The 22,415-nt window shown below is 45.8% G+C and overlaps 1 protein-coding gene across 2 annotated transcripts; it reads left to right on the top strand.

Moving 5' to 3' along the window:
* The first annotated feature begins 2,016 nt into the window (after window positions 1-2,016).
* On the top strand, window positions 2,017-21,916 carry EIF4E2 (eukaryotic translation initiation factor 4E family member 2). 2 transcript variants are annotated; one of them, XM_054835568.1, is made up of 8 exons: window positions 2,017-2,121; window positions 2,936-3,050; window positions 4,352-4,486; window positions 6,946-7,050; window positions 9,940-10,092; window positions 10,180-10,316; window positions 18,758-18,836; window positions 21,438-21,916. In XM_054835568.1, the coding sequence occupies exons 1-7, from the start codon at window positions 2,102-2,104 to the stop codon at window positions 18,801-18,803; spliced, it is 711 nt and encodes a 236-aa protein (XP_054691543.1). In that variant the 5' UTR covers window positions 2,017-2,101; the 3' UTR covers window positions 18,804-18,836; window positions 21,438-21,916. The 2 variants fall into 2 exon arrangements, with proteins under 2 accessions (XP_054691543.1, XP_054691544.1); XM_054835569.1 differs by lacking the exon at window positions 18,758-18,836 and having other exon boundaries at window positions 2,070-2,121.
* Window positions 21,917-22,415: the final 499 nt, after the last annotated feature.

Here is a 22,415-nt window from a genome sequence, read left to right as displayed (position 1 = left end):
AGGTTTTGATTCTGTGAAACAGATCCTTGTATGTTCATTTTGTCTTTCAATAGGACACCTTAATTTCCCCCAACATATTTTCTGTCCTGTATGATCAAGAGCAGTGGGAGAGTCCTTGACAGTTTAACCCTGGTTATTTCCTGGACAAGAATGGAAACTGTGAACAGAGAAGCCTTTATGCTGTTTTCTGTGGGTAAGAGCAATCCTCAGTATTGCATACAGCTGTCCTACAGCGACTGTTTCACAGGCCAAGACTTTCTTGACATCTGATCTCCTGCCACAAGTATCTTTACTCACTTCCATAATAAGGTCTAGGTAACAAAAAAAACCCCCAAACCCTGGAGGTGGTGATTTTGGAGACCTGCTGCAACTTCACTTTCTTGAGGAAAAGAAGGTAAGACTAGCTGGTGTCTGAAATTCTCAATGAAATGAAATGCAATTGTGGTAGTTAGGCAGATTGTCCTGTGGGAAAACAAGGGCTGATAAAAGCTCCTTCAGAAGGCAGGGGGTGCAACCTGTCTGCTAATTAAGAACCGGCTCCTGGAAGGTATTAGAGCTCGTGTACTAATATTGACATCAGCAGAGACTAAGGCCAGCAAAGGAAGCGGCACATTAGATTTCTGTGAACGGGTCTCCATAACAATTTGTATAACATGCTCTTTATGAAATATTTTCATAAACTGCTGGTCTTCAGAGCACAAAGATCCCATTTATGTCTAACTGCAACCAACTAGAAAATTCTTTATGAGTTTTTAAACTATTTCTGCTAGTACTTATTTCTAAATAGTTTTTTATGTCTTCTACGATTATGAACACAGGTTTGAGCCCATAAAACAGCAAGATAGGAGTTCCAGTGGCAAGGATATTTAACCTAGGACTTGGGAGACTCCTTTTCCCTGTTCTGCCATATTTCTATGACATCAGGGATGTTGCTGAGATACCCATTGCCTTTGCTTCCAGATAGTAAAATAGGAATACCAGCATCACATTACTGTGCTTTGGATAAATACACTCAGACAACATAGCAACAGAGGACACGTAGTACCTTGCATATGTTGAACACCCTTTTTTTTTCATATTCCTGACTCTAGATTTTCTCTGGCTCTCTCCACATCACAAATTGGTGGAGAAACTGAAACTACATCAGTCAGAAATCCGTTTACTAATTCTGCCAGATCGCAGAAATTATTGGTCAGAGGTTTACAAAATGCTACGGGGAAATTCTGTGCTGATGGGGTAACCTGGGAATGGACTCATAAAGTGTGAGGAGACGCTGAGGAGGCACTATCTCCCCTGCCCTCTGTAAACTGTCCGTTATCATCTACTAACACTCCAGGTGCTGCAGGCTCTTCACTGATATGCGTTTTCCTCTCCTCTTCCCTTTCCTGGACCCTGTCCATGTCTTGGGTAGGGTGTGCTGGAGAAATAGTGTCAGCAGCCATGGCCATGATTTGCAGATCTCGACACCTCTGTTGACAGGATGGAGTGAAGGACGCTGATGACTGGCCTGCGTGGGGATCATCCCCCAGCCCCACCTGTGCCACCCCTCACTACGTGCTGAAGGGAACAGGAATGGATGGGGGCCGGCTGGGCTTGCCTGTCACCACAGGAGGTAAGTTGGTCGGACCCCTTAAAGAGCGACTGTTTGACTCCTCAAACTGTATCTACCAGAGACAAATGAACGCTAAATAAAATGGAAAAGTACCTGAACCCCCTGGCTCTGTGTCTGTGTCACGCCCACGTCGTGCGAGGTAACAGCTCGACGCCAGACCTCACCTCACCTCACGGCGGGTTCCCGCCTCCGGCGGAGGACCCGCCTCGCGCCACACCCAACATGGTGGCTTTGCCCAGTCCGCCACACTCAAGATGGCGACTACCCCGCAGTTGGGGGGGTCCCGACAGAGTACGCACTCAAATGGCAACCGGGAGCGTTCTTTTTCCCCTTCCCTCCGTTCCCACCGTCGTGCGCCATGCTTAAGGAGCCGGGGGGAAGCGCGGGGCGGTTCTCACCGCGTCGCCGGAAGCGGCGGAAGACTTTGGAGAGCGGACTCGGCGGAGCGGAAGTCGCTGAGGTGGACGGAGGTGGCGGCAGCGAGCGACGATGAACAACAAATTCGACGCGTGAGTCGGCGGCGGGGCGCTCCCTGAACCCCCACCCTGCGGGTGGCTGCGCGGCCCCGCTCCCTACCGGGGGCTCCCCTCCGCCGCTGCCTCGGCGCCGGTCGGGCGAGACGCGATGAGTCACGGGGCCACACACAGCCCCGTTCCTCCGATCCGGGCCCGGCCCGGCCCTGCTCGGGTGCTGCTGCCTGGCCCTGAGGGGATGCGGGCCCGAGGGCTGGGGGCAGCGGTCCGGCGGCACAAGCCTCTGATCGTGGCGGGGCATCCCTCGCTGTGCACCGCCGTGGGGCGGGGAGTCGCGGGCCGCCTTTTGGCCCCGTGTCTCGCTCATCTTTTCCGGGCCTTCGCAGGGAATGGGGCGGGCGGAGAGAGCTGTGGGGTGCTGGCGTGGTGTCTGCTCGCCTGAAGAGCTGCCTCTGCTATGGTGTGGGGAGCTGGGTGGGAGACAGTCAGCAAAGTTACAGTGACAGGTCTTCGTGTTTGCCTCCTGAGTAGTTAGGAACACTAACAAAGTAGCTGGGGTTTTCAGTGGCAGATCAGTATCTAGTACAAACTGCTTGAGTTTGTTCTAAAAAGACATTTTGTTGCTCATTTTTGCTTAAAAGTGTGTGCCTGAAGTGCCTGTAATGGGCTCTGCTCTGGGCATGCAAAGTAGTAGTAGTTTCACTGTGTAGGTTGTTAAGTGTAGATTTCCAAATGCTGATGGCCCTTGTACCACGGAGAAGCTTAGAAGCAGAGACTGCTGGGGCTTGGTATGAACCTTCTCAGCCTTGCAACGTGAGACTCACTTTCTTTGTTTTTTTTTCTTTACCAGATTGAAAGATGATGATAGTGGAGACCATGACCAGAATGAGGAGAATAACACACAGAAAGACAGTGAGAAGGAAAAGAATGATCGAGAGAAACCGCAGAGTACTACCAAGAGGAAGGTGCAGTGCTGGCATCTGCATTCTATCGCTAGGACATGATGTGGGACTGCTAGAGAGTCGGTCCTCAGTTCAGGGATAAGGAAAACATGTTTTGGTGGGCTGAGGTCGTTTAATTGCTGTTGTAATGAAGACAGAGGGGCTATGTTAGCATTTGGATAATTTGATGTAGCTTTTGGAGGTGTATAATCTGAGGGGTGAATGCTTCCTTTAGAAATGCAGCTCATACTCTGCCAGGCTTTTGAATGAAATGAGAAATAAAGCTTTATTTTCCCTGTTTTTTTTTTTTTTTTAAGAGGGTGTTGGGGAAGGACTGATTGATGGGGGAGTAGTGGCTTGCAGTTGGTTTGCCAGGCTGTGTTTGTGCCGTTGCTGAAATAACCCTTAAGATGGATCTCAGTGAGTGTAATGTAGCCTAGTTAAGAAGGCATACGTCCATCCTGGTTTGTTGTTTTTAATCTCAGCAAAACTAATCTGTCTAAAGTAATGCAATCTGTCTAAACTTACCATAGACAAGAGGACAGGAGAGATTTAAGCTCTGGTTACTCATGTAACAATATCAAGTGATAGAAGATGAGAACTTTTTGTTTGTTTGTTCTGTCAGTTTTTGCTCTTGGATAATGTGTTCTTGCTAACCTCTTTTGTGCTCATTAGGAGTCTTTTTAATCAGAAATGGATATTTTGGAAATTGAAAAATGATCACTGCCCACTGCTAGCCGTGGGTTCTGCTAACACTGACATGACGAGTTCTAAGACAGACTAACCCTCCCAGAGTGTTAGGGTGTTGGTTGCTTAAGGGAGTTGGTGTCACCAAAGAGTTATAATTGCTTTTGAATCATGATTTAGTATAAATGGGTTTTGCTTTTCCCAGAGGAGGAGACTGTCTGGGTTTTTTTTTCTTAATTTCAAAAAGTTAAAACTCTTGCATTGCCCTTCTTAGTTTGTCTCTTTTTTTCCTTTGAGATAGGAACAGCTATAAAGACTAAAGGAAAACTTAATAATACTGCCTCTAATAGTTATGACAGTTGCTTTTTTAGTGATGCTCTCCTGAGCTTAAGTTATTATTTCCTTAGCCATCCCTGCACTGCAGATTTCTAATATTCTTTGAAATAGCAGCTGTTGGCCTAATCATCCATTTCAGACAATTAACAGAGATAGTATTTTTCTGTAAAAATGAGGACCAGTTGTTTGTTTTATAGTCTGTGAGGGCAGGAACATGTGGACTTCTGATGCTGTGAATGTAATTGTTCCCGTTCCCCTTTTAGAGGAGCGTATAGGGGTAAGCAAGCTTTTCTCTTCTGCAGGCTGTTGTCCCAGGGCCAGCTGAGCACCCCTTGCAGTATAATTACACCTTCTGGTACTCCAGACGAACACCCGGGAGGCCTACCAGCTCGCAGAGTTATGAACAGAACATCAAACAGATTGGCACCTTTGCCTCCGTGAGTATATCCCTGTTGTCCTTTTGTCACTTGGGCATGGCGTGGTCATCGTGGCTGCCTTACTCCCTGTGCGCTAGGTGTGTACATGTGCAGGCTGTGCTCTTGTTGTCAGGAATAGAGGAGAGCAAGCGATTCGCCGTGACTGATGCATGAGTTCTTGAATTACCTACAGCAGGTGACATGTCCTAAGCAGTTCTCCTCTGCCCTGTGCTAGATATCTGTGCCTGCAGTAATGGTGGTAGCTGGAATGATAATAGAAAATAGAAAAGAACTCCCATGTAGCTTAAATCTGCTAGCTGGAGCAGAACTTGACCAGTAAGCAAGAGAAGAAAGGAACAGCTTTTCTGGATGCAATGTAGGTGTGAAGCAAAGGCTGTACAGTCCCCACACTCACACTCCCCCCGGCCCCGCACCTGTGTTTCCACCACAAAGACTGTGGAACAAGCATCTGGCGTGCTGTATGTGCAAGCGGTTGGTGGCCCGTTGTCTGTTTGGAAGCGATGACTGAGGTGCAGTTTGGTGTTGCAGTGAAGTTCATTAAAAGGCAAACTGTTCTCCTTTCCCCTTTCCACTCTTTGTGATTGTTTATACCTGGGATAAATTGAGCATGTCCTGGACAGGCAGTGTTGGGTTGTTGCATGGTACTGGCAGTGTAAAACTGTAATTAAGATCAGAAGATACATAAGCAAAACATGTCTCTGTTGTAGAGACACCACATACAATACCATTATCAAGGCTAGGAAGTCTGTTGGGTGGTTTTTGGTTTGTTTTTTTTTTAATCTAGTATTTTGTTGAGATTTTTCAGGGTCCCTTGCAAATGTTAATTTTTCCCACTAGTAAATGTCTATCTTCTGTAATGTGAGAATTTGTAAAAATATCCCTTTATCCTTTCTGGAGGCTGCAAAAATATACCTGACCAAGCATCTGGGTTACATTACTGCATCCACACAGGACAAGAGTGGGAAGAATTGCTCAAAGCCTATCATCATTGGTAGTTCCTGCTCCCATTCCCCTCTGTGAGCAAGTGCTTTTAGTTCAGTGAATGAAAAATGTGGCTGCAGCTTGATGATCTAGCAATAACTTTTCAGTCTGTTAAATCAGTGTAGACTTAACATTGATTTTTAGCTCCTTAGAAGAAAAACTTGAGACATTCTGTTGTCTGCTCCTTGCTGCAAAGAGTTTGTGGGTGCTGTTGTAGGTTGGAAGTGCTAGAATTCAGTTAGGATGGAGAGAGACTGGCCAGCAGATCTGATAATGTGTTTGGTTCCAAATTCTGTTTAAGGAGAAGGAAGAACAAGCTTCAGAACATTGTCTGAGCCTAAATTTGGGTTCAGATTTATTCTTTTCAGCAGAAAGCTCTACAAGCTTTTAAGTACTAACCACTAGAGGGCATATTCACTCGGTGTAAGAATGTAATTTCCACACTGCATTTGGTTGTATCTGACAAAAATAGATTGCTTCTGACCCCACCTCAGTCTTGGTTCATAATTTTATTGGCTATAAAAGCAAATTCCTGCTTGGATGGCAGAGGTCAGAGATTGGAGCAGAATTCCAAGTGCTGACCAAGTCATTAAGGTCTCTGATAAAGTAGCTGGGATGGTGTCTGACCCCTCGGGTTTCGCTGCTGGTCTGCTTAATAGCTATTGTCTTACTGAGTAGAGTCCTTTAAAATATGGAAATCAGTGTAATCTCTTCCAGTGCCTTGTTTTATTTTAAAGATCCAGCCTCTCAAATCCTTTTTTATCCAGAGAATCTGAAAGGATAAATATGTTATTTTTAAGCATTAGAAAAGATAATTCCCTTGCCTTCCGGCCAGATGGTCTGAAATAACACAGGGATGCCAGAATGAAAACTGGTCAAAGTAAAGTGGTCCAAGTGTACCATGGCAGATCGTAAAAGGAAATAAGAGGTATTTAAATAAAAGCTCTGAATGGTGTCTTAAGATCTTAAACCAGCACCAGAATGTGTCTTTTGTCTTAAAACCTGGATACGGTAAAATTAAATACAAAAAAATGTCTGATTTGGAGGCTCCTGCAGTCTCCACAATTGCAGAGAACAGTGGTTAATGCAGGGCTGATGTGTATAGTGTAGAGGGCTTGGCTGTACCTGATGCACTTGACACTGATTGAAAGTTTGGGCAGTAGGATTTACAAGATCTGTTTGGAACTGTTTCCAGAGCAGCAGTTATCTTAGCACAGATACACCAAGTGACTTTGGAGGCACCTGTTAAATATTTCAAGTGGTCATCTGGTAATGGAGCCAGTCAGAAACAGGCACCCAAGCTCTGATCCTACTGCTGCCTTCTGGGCATCCTAATCAACACCCTTGTGACATGGAAGTAGAACAGAAGAGGGGGAGGTGGCTCTGGCCGGCTGGTGTAGAAAGGGAAGTCTGTTTAGGTAGGAATCTTGGCTGTGAACAGTTTGAGCAGCCTCGTTGTGTGGTTCGTGTCATTGCAGGTGGAGCAGTTCTGGCGGTTTTACAGTCACATGGTACGTCCTGGGGACCTGACAGGCCATAGTGACTTCCATCTTTTCAAAGAGGGAATCAAACCCATGTGGGAGGTGAGTTGGAACTCTCATTTCTGCCTTGATATTCTCCCAGAGTGTTCTGGAGGGAATACTCCCTTCTTCTACAGTGGAGGGACTCTTGTCATTAAATGACACTCCAGGTTTCTCTTGGGTGCAGTCCTTTCTTCTGGGTTTCCTGTAAACTTGTCCTCAGAACTCTGTCCCGTGTTACCTAGCAGTCCTGTGACCTGCTGGCAGAGGAGAGGGAAGATGCAGGGAGTTGCTAGCTGCACTCCCCCAAAGGTCGCAGAACTGTCTTTTCCTGTGGGCCCTGAGGATCTCTGGGCAGTGTCACCTGGAGCCCAGTGAAGGGGGGACACCAACTAAGCTCTGTGCCTCCTAATATAGACACTTGCCTCTTATTGTAGCTTTGTCCAGTGACAGCAGTACGGGGCTTGGCCTGGACCTCTGTAAGTGGAATTCAACAAAGCTTGTAAGAAACCAATCCTCCTTTTTCAGACAAGGAAGGACGAGGTGCATGTGGTTAAATATCTACAGCTGTATGTAGAGCTGGAGATGGAAAGAAGACTCAGCCTTTCATTGGCTTTTTTTGTTCCAGAGCACTTAGTTTGCTTCTGTTCATTCCAATCCAAATATGTTAAAAAAGAAAAAAAATAAAAATCTTTACCCACCAAATCATTCTTCCAGTTCCTGGCCTGCTTCCAGCAATGACCAATACCATTCGCAATATGAAGGATTTTATGTGTTGCTCTGAAGTACCTAATTATGCTGCTTGGTCCTGAGAAATTTATATGTGACCCTAGTTGGCAATTACTTTAAGCAAGGTGTTTTATAGCCAGTTATTGCAAATACAATTTATATAAAACGGTTAACCCTCTTCGGACTCCTAGTGAGCTAGCTGCTCTGATAATGTGTCACCCAGAGAGTCCACAAGGTAATGATACCAGAATTTCTGTAAGACGCTTCCCTGTAGCCATTTTTAGACGGAGGTGGAGAGATTCTTTGTTTTTTAACTGCTGGCTCCACTCCTTTTATTTATAGAAGAGGACCTGGGATCTTGCTGCTGGCCTTCCCTTTGCTATTTGCTTTGTAGGGTTTTGTTTATGCTCCTTTCTCTTCCAAACTAATCCTTACTTGCTGTCATTCTTGTAGGCACATGTGTGCATGTATGTAGCTCTGATCTTTTTCTGGATCCATCTGTGCCTTTTCTGGGTAAAGTCAGAAGCACTAAGCATAATGCTCCCTGGTGATTTACTGGTCTGCAGATCATTATTATTCTGGTAAAGGGAAATCAAATGCTTGACTGAACCAAAGCTTGTTTAACCTGAAAGAAAACTAACAATAACCATAAAACACACAATACAGCATCCGCCTCCCAATCACTGTTCTCTTTCTAGCCTTTAACCCGCTTAAACCACCTCTGAAATATTTTGAGCAATAGCATTTTCTCTTCTGACCCCCATTAGTCATTGTGGAGAGTTTGAGGAGTTAAACCCAACTCCCTGCTTAAAGGCTGAAGCCTCGATGGCTTAATTCATGGTGTGTGATGTTCACAACTTGGAAAACAAGGACACTTAATCAGAAAATAGTTTGCATCTCGTGGGAGTGTGCCACATTCCTAGAACTTGTGTTGCTTTGGATTCTTCACCGTGCATGTGGCTGTCATGCTTTGAGGTTTGTTCAAAGCTGACGCCTTCCCCTTTCAGTAAAGGCTTTAGCACATACCTGAAAACTAGGACTCTGTTATGCTGACACTTCCATGTTTGCTCAGGATTGCTTCGTTAGCACGTGCTGTCTCTGAGAGCACACAAACATTTCATTTTACCTGAGCCCTAGAGAAGCTTTAAGGCTAAAATAAAGTTAACTTTGTTTCATTAAGAAAGGTTGAGCTGCCCTGCCTAGCATCTTTAAGGTGTGTCCCAGCTTGGCAGAGGGGATTGCTGGTGATTTTGGCCAAGGATGTCCTGTGTTGTGCAGTCCCCTCTGAGTTATCCTTTGTTCTCTTTTCTGTCCTAGACCTGTCTTCCCTTTCCTTTCCTAACTGCCACCTCTTTGACTTGTTCCTATCTCTCTCTCTTCAGCTTTTGATGGAATTTGTTCCTCTCTCACCTTGTAAGATTTCCCAGCTACAGTGTTGTACAAGAGAATGCCACGGCATTCTGCACAGAGGAGGAGCTGCTGTTTGACATAGGTGTGTGTTCTGTGCAGCAGGGGAGTCTGTAGCAGTTTTCACCTCTTTTTCAGGTGCAACATATGGAATCACAACATTGAGGTGATGGACTGGGTGCTTAGCATAAATCCTTTCTTTACTCTCTCCTCTCATTTTTTTGTCATTTCCCTGGATCACTGCAGTCTGGAACAAACATTCAGCTGATGTGTGATGTCTGTGGTTCCCAGAGAACGAACTGGTCCTTTCCATGTTAACACAACTTGTGAGCCCATTCCTGAAAATGTGGAAGGAATGCATTTATCGACTTCTCGCTTGCTTTTAAACATCACTTTGCAAACTCTTTCCCTGCCTTCCATGTTCTGTGATGAGGGATTTTTCCTGTATTACAAGCAGAACTATATATACAGGGGACTGGACAAAGAGGGAATCAGTCTCGGGTTTAGGAATAGTTTTAGGGTCCTTGACTCTGGTTCTGTGTACAGATTGGTGTTAGTCATTCAAGTCTTCAGTGCATAGAGCTTCGTCTGGAACGCTGAGAGTCGTTATTTCAAATACTTTTTATTCAAAGTAAGTGGTATACCTCTGTGTCTGCTTGTATGGGGGAGAAGCGAAATGCTTTTGCTTGGAAATACCTCCATTCTGTCCCTTGCCCCACCCAATCAATATCTGCTCCTGTCTGTGGCTCTGCTGTCTTGTGGGAAGCAGAAAAATAGCTAGAAGAAAACAAATCGATTTCTTGCCCCTCTTCCTAGGATGATGCCAACAAAAATGGTGGTAAATGGATTATCCGTCTGCGAAAGGGCTTAGCGTCACGATGCTGGGAGAATCTCATTCTGGCAATGTTGGGAGAACAGTTTATGGTGGGGGAAGAAATCTGTGGGGCAGTTGTCTCTGTCCGATTCCAGGTAAGTGCTTCTGAGAACTGGCACGTACTCCATTTGGCAGGGCTACAAAAAGTACCATCTGCTTACCCCTCACATGCTCTTCTGTAGGAGGATATTATCTCGATATGGAACAAGACAGCCAGCGACCAGGCCACGACAGCCCGGATACGCGATACGTTACGAAGAGTGCTCAACCTACCTCCCAACACCATCATGGAATATAAAACACACACCGATAGCATCAAGTACGTGTGGTGGCAGGGGGAGGGTCTGCTGCTGGTTGCGTGCGTGCTTGAGCAATTTAATGCAGATCACAAGAATTGAGAGAAGTGCTCGCATGCGTTGGGGCTGTTCGCTGCGAACAGTAATGCAAACAGCAGCAATTGTTGCCAGTGTGCGTTGAAAGCCAAATGTCTGTGTCATTACTGTGCTGTTGTTAGGGACGTTTGGTTCTGATAGTAAAACCTTATTTTTTTGAATAAGTGTATAGTCCAGGGCTTTGTTAGAAATCCACCCAGCCTGTCACCTGGGAGATGGGCGGCCTGGTGTGGGACTGTGGCTTGATATATTCAAAGACAAGATTGCAGTGGGGGGGATCATTTGAATAAATAGAGATTCTGGGGAATAAAGTGCAGAAGCTAACAGGGATTTATAGTGCCATTAGACTTATAAATGGTCTTGGGAAAGTGCTGTGTGAATTTACAGTGCTGTACAAATGATTTCTAATCATAATAAACGTCGTATATTAAGTCTTCCAGGCCCTGGTGACAGAGGCTCTTTAACAAGACTAGAAGATCACAGTACACAGAGAGGACAGCTGTATTTTTAAATAAACCTATTACAGCTTACCATACCAGGCCATTCAGGGTGACTTTTATTTCCCACAAAGTGACGAAAAATTGCATATATAGGTATTAGTTAGAGGTTAATAATGTAATTTTTTTTCCTTTTTTTTCTTAAGCATATTAAAAACCAATACAGCGATTAGGTCATATTGGTTAAATTAACACTTGAAAAGGTGTACCCAGAAAAAGAAGTGAAACAAATTAGTAAGACATTGATAGAGCAGTGAGCTTTCTAATCTAGCCCGTAATCAAGGTGCAAGTACCTTTCATGACTTCCTTTCATTATGCTAGCTTGTCCTTTCCACATAATCACCCTGTCATCAGTGTGCTGTCATACAGTTTGGTGAGATCAATCCTGTTTTTAGCAGACAGCTAGCTTCCAGTTGTGGCCAATTTTGAGTGTGGATCACCAGCAATAATACAGATGTCTCATTTAAACTGCCTGTAGGCATCTAGTGTTCCATGTGGCCTTCCCACTGTGCGCGTGGGAAAGAGAAGGGAAGGAGAAATTCTTATTATTAAACTGAATCTTTTTCAGGCAGCTTTGGTTTCTGAAAGTTCCCACTTCACTTGAAATCTCATATTCCTGATTTTGCGAGTAACATTTCTCATGCACTTTTTGCCAGGAGAGGGCACTATGGACTCTGTCCATGTTTTGAGATGGCAAAGTGCTCATGTGGACAGACAACAGAATATTTTACTCCTGTTCAGCAGTAGCAGACTGTGGACTGTGGTGAGGTGGCTTTGTGGTGTGAGGTGTTTGACTTCTCTCAGTCTCTGTAGGGAAAGCTGTGTCCTGAGCTTGCTGTCCCAAGCTGTGGTGGTAGTGGTTCATGGAGCAAGTTTAGACTGGGAATAATGTGGCCTTTCCCTTATAAGCTATCACCACCAGCACTTTCTAGGACAGAGAATGCTGCTGTAGCAATGTTTGTAACTGTTCTTGCTCTGGCACCTTGAGTGATGGAGCATCCAGTATCATGGTCTTATTTCCCTACAACAGTGTAACATACCATTCTTGCTGCCTTCTCTTCCTGCATAGCATCAAAATTTCATTTTGTGCTGCTGACGTATGGTGCACAATGAGCTTGTCCAAGAATAACAGGTGTTTGAGGAATCAAGTTTAGTAGCTCAGATTACAGCTGGGAGCAATTCTTAAAACAGAGGTGGACTGGCTTGTCTCCCACTTATTCTTCTGTGGGGAGGAAGGATAGTCAGGAGTTGGTTTGATGGTGTCCTAGTGAGGTAGATCTAAGTAATTAACCTTCTGCCACGTAGGGAATCATGAGAGCTCTTTTTTTTTTTCCATCGCCTCGCTTGAGCTGCAGCGGTTTGATTGCAGTGCTGTCCAACATCTCCTTCTAATGGTGCTGGTGTAAATTCAGAGCAGAGCTGCTTGTCAGTGGAGTTTCTGTGTAGCGATGCGTGGACCGACTTCTTGTGCCTTTCTCGCCTGGTACAGCAGGCAGCAAGCGGCAGCAGCTGCAGAGAGGTAACGGTGCCTGCTTTGTTGACAGAGAAGAGCAGGACAGCCCCAGCTTTCAGTCTGACTCTGCTTGACTATGCTTCATATCATTAAGGTTCTCTCACTAATGAAGAATCTCTTGTGTAACTGGTTCTATCCTCCATAAAGTCTGGCTCCTTTTCTTCACCCATCTATCAAGCCCTGTTGAAATACTGTCCGTCATGAATAAACTCCACTTATGCTGCGCATGTACCATGTGATTTATGACTCGGGAGTGCTTTCTAGCCAGCACTCTATATTCACACTCTGGCTGTGTTTTATGAAAGGCTCTAATGGAAGAGCTGCGCTGGAGGCTTTGTCAGGGCTGCCTTTCTAGGGGGGCTCGTGGCATTTTTCATTTGTATGGGCTGCATCTCTCCACTAGAGCTCTGCTCATGTGCCGGGTTTGATTGGCATTGATTGTGCTTCGGGGAAGGGAGCATGCTTAGCAAGAAAAGAACAGGCGTTTCTCAAAACCTTGACTTTTAGGTAGTGAATTGACCTGGATTAGCTTTTGACACACTGTAAATGAACGCTCCTGTAGAAATTGCTAGCATGCCCCTCACTGTGGAACCTGAGCCCTGTGTTTCAGGTTTTATATATTCCTTTTGTGATGATGCGTTTCATATTAACTCATTTTTAGACACCATTTTTCATGAGTTGTCAGTGAGGCTGCAGCCCCCTTTGTTTCAGAAAGTGGTGGTGCTGCCAAGCTGCATTTGAAAAGTATCTGTTGCTTCACAGCTATTCCAAGGAGCTATTCTGCATTCTGTCCTTTCTGCTGTCAGTGGTGGGGCTTGTGCATTTAGCTAGATAAGCAGATCTTTCATTGCAATTTTCCTGTGTTTGTCCTTTCTCTTGCTTGTGATATTGACAAGCTGCCTAAATCCCAGCGAGTGGAAGGGTCAGCCTAGTCTGTATTAATTTCCAATCTTGCTAGAAGAGCTAGAGCAATCTCTTGGACTCTGCTTAATTCCAGGGGATTTATAGTACCTTAGACGGTACAGTGCTGAGCACCTGAAAAGAACATATGTGACATTTTGTGGGCTACCTTGTTTCAGTAGCTGGAGAGAAATCGCTTCTCTTTGCTCCCTCAGAGGTGGACTGAGAGAGGTGTACTTGGCTGTAGTGAACCACTTCATAGGTTTTGTTCATCAGTGTTGTTAACCTTGGAGGTGACATGGTCCAGCAGTGACAGTGGGTTATGGACAGTGGCACTCCCTGTGGTTTGGAATTAAGAAAAAAAAGAATGACCTTTTGCTGCCTTAGGAGGTGCACTGTGCTTTTTTGGAAAGCATAATATTGCTGGCCACAGCCTGGTCATGTCTCAGTGAAGCCATTGAAAGTACTCAGGTATCTGTAGTGAGTGAACTGCAGCTGAGAGAGGAGTGGAAGGGAAGTGATCACTGTAAAGTTTTGTTTTTGAGCATTGCAGGGTGAAATGCTTGGCTGTCTTGCATACACCTTTGCCCTGCCAGGGGTTATCAGCCTTTCTTTTCCACACTGATAAGTGCATGGTCAGCTACCATCTCCTGTGCTGAGAGCTCCCACCTGCAGTACCATCCAGGAATCCCCGGCAAATTCAACAACGTTGCTTCACATGTTAGGAGAGAGCAGACCTGTGGCCATACAGCAGGCTGCCACTGAGCTGGCTGGTCTGGAAATACTTCGGATGCTGTGTGACTTTATGGATCGTCCTGTCAGCTCTAAAGCAAGGCTGCTTTTTCTGAAAACAAAGCTTCAGTTATTTGTAAGCGCCTGCTGCAGTGAGAGCTGAGCAGGGTATAAAACTCTGCTTTCCTTTCAAAGTCACCACTGATAACTAATGGGATGGCTCAAGTAAATGAGAACAATAGTTGATCTTAATAGGGCTGGCACTGGGTTCATTTCACTGCAGGCAGTTGGAGGAAATGGCTTCAGAGGCTATATTTTAGCTAGGAAACAAGCAGATACCCTATGGAGGGAATAAGAGTATGCACTGAAGAAGAGTGCAGGGGCGAGGTTCTTGGGACAAAAAAGTGAGGAATGACAAAACAAGTGAGCAATGAGGAAGAGAAATCCCCATGGAAGTGGCAGGTGTTTGGCAGGATTAATGTTTGTGAGACAGTAAGCTGGTGGTGGGGTCCTCATGAGAAGTCTCCCTTGTTACATCAGAGTTAAACTGATTCTGTAACTCTGTTATGGTTTTATAGCACTGGTTCCCATTTGCTTGCTAATTTCCAAGACCTTAGAAGAACTCCTCAATGCTGCTGTCCTAGTTGTGTCATCTTTGACTGTATCTTAAGTTTTGTGGGCAGGCTTAACCTTGTCTAAAGTTAGATGGTTTGCAGATAGGACCCATACACGCTGTCTGATGCCTGTCAGTGGAAGGCAGGTTGCCTTGGGTCTTGCCAGCTCTAGAGCTGTGTTGTTTTACCCTCATTCCTTCAAGTTTGAGAGCAGGAATAAAAGCTAGAGTGGTGAGGTTCCAGATCTGATAGCTGTCCTCTTCTCCTAAGTCTCTGCAATACTGGCTTAATTCATTTATCACTCCATTCTCCAATTCCAGTAATATTTCCAGGTGATGCACGTCTAAGAGCACTTCCGTAGACCTGGACTTTGAAATGATGGATTCATTGATTCATTCTCTGTCACTGTAGTATGCTTTATTCAGAAATGTCCATGACTTTAAAAATGGCTCCCTTATCTTGGTGGCCTGCCTCTTACCAAAGAAGTGACTATAACCTATTTATTTCATGTTTCTTTTCAAGGAGGTCAGTTCAGATGTGTTCATTGCAAAGTCATTTCGTGGTTTCCCTATTTGCCTTTGCTACAGATACTGCCAGATACGTGAAAGAATTATTTCAGGCTAGAAGAATGTCCTAGATTTTTTAAAGTTACTGGTTTTCAGGCCTGTCAAAGTTCTTGACTGACTTCGAATGAATCCCAAACAGTCTGATAGAACATGGGGAGCGCCCAGGAAGAGGCTGTGCTACTCTGGACACCATACCTGCAAAGTGCAGTGAGTGGTCAGTGTGCTGGGAGGTTGCATGTGGGCGAAAGGGACAGGCCTTGGTGATTGTTGTGAGGGTAGCATGCACTATGAACTCAGTCTCCTTTTTTAGCTGTGGAAGGAGATGGTAAGGAGGCAGGGCTGCATAGGGAAATGCTGAAGGGGAACTGCTAGGACTTAAAGATTGAGGTGGTTGGAGAAAACAGCTAGTGCTGCTTGCACGATGGTGACTTGGAAAGTCCCTTGAAGCAGCTATGGCTGCTCTTCCTCTTTTTGCTGGAGTCTCTGATAGTGGCTCCTTTTTTGCATTTTTCTTTCTCCAACTTACTTCATGGGGATGAAGGGAGCCCAGCCTGGGTCCTGACCCTGGGCAGTGGGGGAGAAGGTGGGAAGTTTCAGTAGTTGTGGGTCAGGAATGAGTGTGGAAGAACAGCTCTGGCTGGCTTTATTTAGCCTGCTAGTGTTTCCATTTCCCATCTGTTCAATGGGAATAACCTAAGTGTTGGAGATCAATTCACTGAGTATCTGATTGCCACGCAGACAGTATAGCAATAAGGTACTAAAAATGTCTATACATAAAAATAACCTCTTAGACTCTCTGGCACTGTGCCTTTGGCACGTCACAGGTCATAAAGATTCTGCCAGACAAAATTAACTGGCAGCCTTGTTCGGTACGAAATGGAGAGCAGTTTGCTCTGCTAGCATAGTTTAGGTACATTAGGGCAGACACATCCTGGTGGATTTTTTCAGTCAAGTCAGCAGATAGTTGGAGTAATTAGTACTATAATATGTATGAGGATCTTGGCTTAAAAATTCTTGGCTGGAAGAGCTTTTTCTTTATGTCTGTGAGAAGGACTTGGCAGCTGAAGGGCTATGTGCATGATGTTATTAGGATGTTGGAACAGGGAACTCCTTAGTTTGAAAGGGGTAATAAATTATCGATTATGTTGACAAATAATCTGCCCTTGTGTCCATTCTGCAGAGAACAGAAGTTATGAGTTTGGGGAGAACTGTGGGAGGGGAAAGAGAGAAGATGTGATTATGAGCGATGGAAATGTGATAGAAGTACAAGGCATGGGAGGTTGGAGGGAAGACATGAAGGTAGAGACTTCAGCAAGGCTGGAGATGTGCATAGCTTTCCAACCTGTACTTAGCAGCTAAGAGGGCTCAGATCAAGAGTTTCTCTTCCCCCTAACTTTCTTCTGCAGGGAGGCAGTTGTACCCACAGTGTCTGATACCATGTGCTGAGTGGGTGACATAGACAGTTTTCCTTTCTCTGGAAGATTTCTTGGCCTTGAAGAGTGCTGTGTCTGGGGCAGACTTGGGGGGAAGGTTTCCATTTAGAAGCCTCTGTGCTGCTGCCTTGTGTAGAATTAGCCACTTGTGGGTTGTCTGTCCTCCAAGCAGCATACGGCTGTAAGTCACGCTGAATTGCAGATCTGATGTCAGCAATCATCTGTGAAATGCATCAGCTGGTCCTTCTTCTGCAGACCCATTCACCCTTGATTTTGCCCTGCATTTTCCCAACTGAGCATTGAGGGAAGGCTGGTGTACTCATGCACCACAGCTGTCCTGTGTGCTGTCCTGTCACATCTACAGCACTTTTTGCTGTCTTTCTCCCTCACATTTCCTTTGGCTTCAAGGGCTCATGTGTGAGGGTCAGCTAGAGATACCATGTAGCTTTGGGACTCCCATGGATGACTTACTCATTTGTCCATCCTAGTCAAGATCAGGAGGATTTTGAGCTACCATGGATGGAGGGAGTCTGAGGAGAAAACCTAGCCAGCTGTAGATAAGGACTCTTTTAGACCAGCTGATCACCTTGGTAGTTCACAGGAGCTTGTGACTTGGGGGCTATGGAGATTTAGTTGCTTCTTGGAAGTTTTGTCAGAGCTGTTTTGAACTGGGAAGAACTGGAGCTTTTGCCGCTCATCAGGCTTGTACTGGTGGTGCTGAAGTCAGTAATCTCTAGGATTTCACCTTCAGTGCTTTCCAAAGAGGGATTTGCTGTCCTGTGGTCTGGGAAGGCAGTGTCACAAACTCCAAGCTGTACACCACAGTGGCAAGCTTCTTGCTTGTGCCCTCTTTGTCGGGTTCCCAGCAAGACTGCCTGTATGTGGTGTACAGTCTTGCAGAGCACACGTGACAGGCGCTCTGCCAGTGTACTCTGTGTTTATTTGGGCTATGGCTTTGCTGGACAAGAGCATATGACAACTGAGCTGCTTTTGCAGATGGTGATGAGGAGTTTGACACTGTGAGGCTCAGGTAAGAGCCAGGCTGAGGCTCCATTTTTGGCTCGGATGCTGACTAATACAGGATTTCCATTTCTGGACTCTCCTGTCGTGTTGCAGTGGCCTGATGTGGCAATGCAGAAAACAAGATGTGAGGTAGCTTCTAAGTACCAGCAACAAAATCTGCAGGACGGTCTGGGTTTGACTGACCTGGGTTCCCTTTAAGGCCCCTCCAGCTCTGCGGGACACTCTGGGTTTGGTAAATGGCTTGGCATGTGCTCTAGGCACCAGCACTGTTTTGCTGGGCGTGAAGAACTATGAGGTTCTTTGATGTCTCTGATCCCAGAAGATAATAGTCATGCTCACATTAACCTCGGCATCTTTTCCTGAGAGGGCTTTCAGTATGCTGCTTTCGTAAAACAGACAGCAATTTTTCAGTCTGCTAGCTTTGTCCGTCAGTAACATTCTCCACCAGGGAATGCAGCTTTAGGCCTGTCCCTCTAACTTATCTGAAAACATTTTCATTTCAAATAGCTGTAGTGTTTTTACTGGGTTGTCATTAATAAAGCAGGTTTACAATAGAAAATGAGACTTCCTAATAACAATTGGATTCTGCTGCCTGATCGAAGAATTTTGTAATAACCAAGCTATGTGGCATGAAAAGAAGCCTCTTTTTGGGGGGGATTACTACATATGCAGGTATGTGGTGAAGCATGAGGCCAGAAACTGGCTAAGTTTAACCAGCCAAGGAACGTGATAATCCTCCAGAAAGATGTAACATCGGCTATTTTATTAGCAATAGGAAATGGATATTCCATTTGTGACTGGGAAGGTCATACCTGTCTCTGGGTATTAATGTGGCTATATCACCAGCAGCCAGTGGGAACGCTTCATGTCTGTGCAGAACGTTAAAGCTGCCTCGCGCTGTCAGATGTTTGGCTGGGTTTTAAGGATGCTTCTATCCACTAGGGCTATCAGAGAATATTGCCTTGCTCTCTGAAGACAAGTGCCTTTCAAACGCCATTGAATGTTTTTGCTCTCGTTAAAAGTTAAGAAGCCTTTGATCTGAAGTGCTGTTTTTTTGTTTTTTGTTTTTTTTTTCCCTCTGGCTTGCCAGGGCCTGGGAGGAGTTTCATGGCCTGGTGAACAGCAGTGGCCGCTGATCGAACGCTCCCCCTCCCTCTGTCACACCCAGGGTAGGGCCTCATCTTTCTTCCTACGTGACTTCATGGCATACCTCTCAGCTTCCAACCCTTTTCCCGTGGGCTGGCATGTTCTCTTGCCTTGCAGGCCTGGTAGCGGGCCTGTTCTGCTACTGGCTCTTTCTCAAAGGTCAAAATGATTTTTTAAATTTTTTTTGGACCAAAGACACCCACATTCACTGTAATCTCCATTCACGCAGCATTTTCTCTTGTGATGCTGTGTGCTGTTTTGCTAATGTGTCCTTCCTCTGTGCAAGGCACTTGTATCCCAGACCTGGTCCCAGGAGGCTGAGAGGTATGTCTTCAGCTTGGGTCTGTTGCCTAGGGTTGACTGTAAGCAGATATGGAGTGATAAATGAATGCTGAGCACATCCATGTGAGGGATACTGAGAGAGGCGCCTGGAGCTTGGCATACGTGCCTTTGCACTTGACAGTGGGCTGGAGCAGAATAAATTAGTCTGTCAATAAAAGCTTGTTCAGGAAGGACACACAGTAGCTACTGTATTTAGAAATAATAATGCTGTGGCTAATGAGATGAAACCACCTGCTACTTCTGGTAGTGGCAACCGACCATGTGCAGATTAAATAGCCAAGGTGAGCTCAGGGCTGTTGTGAGCCTCACAGCTCAGATTGTTTTTCCCCTCCAGTGCCCACTTCCCTGATGGCAGGCCTTTTCCTTACAAAGGGCTAGCAGGAGGCCTGGCGATGAGACTTGCGTTTGGTTGTAGCCAAGTGGGATTGCTGCACTGCCAAGTGCCAGAGCAGAGAAGCCCGCTGGAAGGAAGCATTACATTGCCTGGTTCCCACCCCATGGTGGTATGTAGCTGCTCCAACACGGCTGAGCTCCGAGGGGCCACTGGGGAGCCCAAAACCTCCCTCCACAGCTTTGGGCAAGCAATGTTCTCATAGCTTGCTCTGAAGTCATGGGTGAAAATAATATCTATCTATCTTTCCTCATAGATTTGGCTTTTTGTGAGGATCAATGGTTACAAAATGTTATCCAGGCACCTAGTAGTGTTGTTATTGTTAGGTGACATTCAAGTGACCTTCCAGAAGAGGAAACCAGCTCACTTCTTGAAATACCAGTCTCAGAAGGCCATAAATGTGCCAAGTGCATAGGAAAACTGACAGAGTTGATTTAGCTCTCGAGTGTATTGGGTTACCTATGCTGAGCAGGGAGAGTAGTGATGAGCAGAGGGCTTGGGCAGCCCGATAAAGGCGAAAGGAGGGGAAATGTAGCAACCTGCCTGAGAAAGAGCTTGCTAAAGCGTGCTGTCCTTCTGAGGTAGATGGCACAGGTGAAAGTACAGTATGGAATGGAAAGCCAAACCACTGTTGCAAATTAACTGGAATCCAGTTAATGAATCCTGAATCATGTTCCCAAATGGCAGCACAGCCTGCTTTGCTGGCAAGTGCAAAGGTGAACCCCAGTCTTCTGCAGATGGCCTCCAGCGTGGTTTTTGCTGTCGTGTCATAGCAGAGTAACTTGTTTAACTCTCTAAAGAGTGTTTTTTACTTCCTTCTGCTCCTCCAGCTCTCCAGCCCACCTCCTGGAGGTGTTCCAGCATGCACTGTGCTGTGATGTTACAGCTACTGTGCAGCTCTTAGCGGCACACAATGCTAGCTCAAGGGCTTTTACAGTCCTGCAGAAGCACCTTGCCTCTGAAGCTGCTACCTTTGCTCTTCAACACAGCTCTGCCAATTTGGTGTGATGTGTGCTGGGGTATCCCTAGGTGTTTGGTTTGGGCAACCTACAGCCCTGTCCCTGTTAGGGGAAGAGCTGCCAAACCTATCCTCTCAAAATAATTGTAATCTCATTTATTTCCATTTGAGTTTAAAAAAAACCCACACCACCTTTCTATTAATGTGTAAATATGTTTTGCCTGTTGCTGCTGCTCACAGGCTAGTAGTAAGCATTAACACAGGTTTCTGTAACCTGCCCCATCTTCAATTGCTGCCATGTGCTGCAAGACTATACAAAAGAAGGTTGTGGACCAGCAGTCCATTCTTTGTGAGTAGCCCCTGCAACTCACGTGACGGTACTCATGCGAGTAAAAGCTGCTGAAGAAACTCTTCTCTTTAAACTTGAGGGGAACCTCCTTCTCAGATCAGATATTCTTTTAAGGTAGGAGAGACCAGAGAGCTAAACTTGTTGACAGCATGACAAAAGGAGCCTAAATACAAGAGGCAAAGGCGGGAGAAGGTTGGAGTGACGGTATATTTGTGCTCCAAGCCAAATCCCTGAGGATAAATGTTTGGGAAGGAAGAGATCTCACAAGTTGTTTAAACACCAGAATCTATCGGGGAGGTTTCCAGAGTCTATCATATGCTTTGCTCACAGGAAATGACACTTTTTTCTTCCCAGTGAGTGGGGATGAACTAGAATCTCCCTGTGTTCCAGGTGTTCTGGAGCAGCAGGTTGACTTATGTGAAAGTCTCTATTTAGAAAGCAGATCTGCTTAGGAGGTTTAACGAGCATTGATTTGAGTGACATACTGGGATGGCAGCACTGGTAGCTATGTTGGGTGGAATGGGGGGATGCTGTAATCTGAAGGAATGCACACCTTTAACCTCTTTCTTCCCTCTGTTTTCCAGGGATAATTCAAGCTTTCGAAACACAAAAATCACATTGTGAGAACAAGAGCTGGCACTAAGCTCCTCTCTCCGTGTTGAAAGCACTGAGAGGTCTCCACCAGTGCCCTCCGACCTCTGAAGGGACTCATGGGCCACTCTCTCGCACTCCTCCTTGGAGGAAGGATCCACCTGAAGCCCTCCAGCAGCGGTGACAATAGAGGCTGATTTTGTCATACACAAACTTTTTTTTAGCAGTGGGGCGGGAGGCCAGCCTTTCAATTAGCGGCGTGCCCTTGGGGCCGCATCTTGCAGCACTTTCCTCTCTTTCTCTACATGGCATGCAGGATCTCTGCGATTCTGCCTCAACATCGGAGCCTTTTGCTGAGGGATACCAGTATTATAAATCTCTCTGCAGCTGGGAGGAGCTTCCCAGTTGAGAGTCAGCCCTGTGGTTTTCAAATGCCCCCTTTCAGCTCTGCCAATAAATTATTGGGTCTCTTTGTTTCTTTCAGTCTCTCTTTTTTTTGATCTGTCTAAAAATTGGTGGGATGGTATTTCTCTAGGCTGTGTTAAGTCCCCAGGCCTGCTTCTGCCAGCTCCATAAAGCCATCTCCCCCTGAGCTGCCCACCTACATGAAGCAGCAAAGCACCCCAAGGGCCACTGGTGCCCAAGCTTCACTGTATTTGTGGAGTTACATGGGCAGAGGAGTTACAGGTGTTAACATCTTGCTTAAAAAATGAGACGCTTGCTTTGGTTTTGCCCCTTGTTCATACCCCCTGGTTAGCAGTGCCTTGCACCCAGCCCTGTTTGTTGGGGAGAGGCATGCGAGGTTCCCTTAAACTAGGACAAAGAGGTGTTTGGTGTTACTTCGTTGCCTTGACTCGGTGGAGAGCCAGCAGTGCTGCCCTGTGTTGAATCCAAGGCAAGGCTGAATGCAGGGCCGCGCGTGCTTCTGGGGTGCACTGAGGTTTGCAAGTCTCCGGCTGTCTGGAAACCTG

The sequence above is a fragment of the Grus americana genome, chromosome 9, assembly GCF_028858705.1.
Source record: "Grus americana isolate bGruAme1 chromosome 9, bGruAme1.mat, whole genome shotgun sequence".
Taxonomy (NCBI): Eukaryota; Metazoa; Chordata; class Aves; order Gruiformes; family Gruidae; genus Grus; species Grus americana.
The sequence above is the reverse complement of the archived record's forward strand: the minus strand, read 5'-3'. Positions and strand labels throughout refer to the sequence as shown.

Excerpts from the sequence above, each read along its gene's own strand:
- EIF4E2 (XM_054835568.1), top strand. The coding sequence starts at position 2,102 with ATGAACAACAAATTCGACGC. Across the intron at positions 7,051-9,939 it reads GAATCAAACCCATGTGGGAG|GATGATGCCAACAAAAATGG; the intron begins GTGAGTTGGAAC and ends CCCTCTTCCTAG. Across the intron at positions 10,317-18,757 it reads ACACACACCGATAGCATCAA|GGCCTGGGAGGAGTTTCATG; the intron begins GTACGTGTGGTG and ends CTGGCTTGCCAG.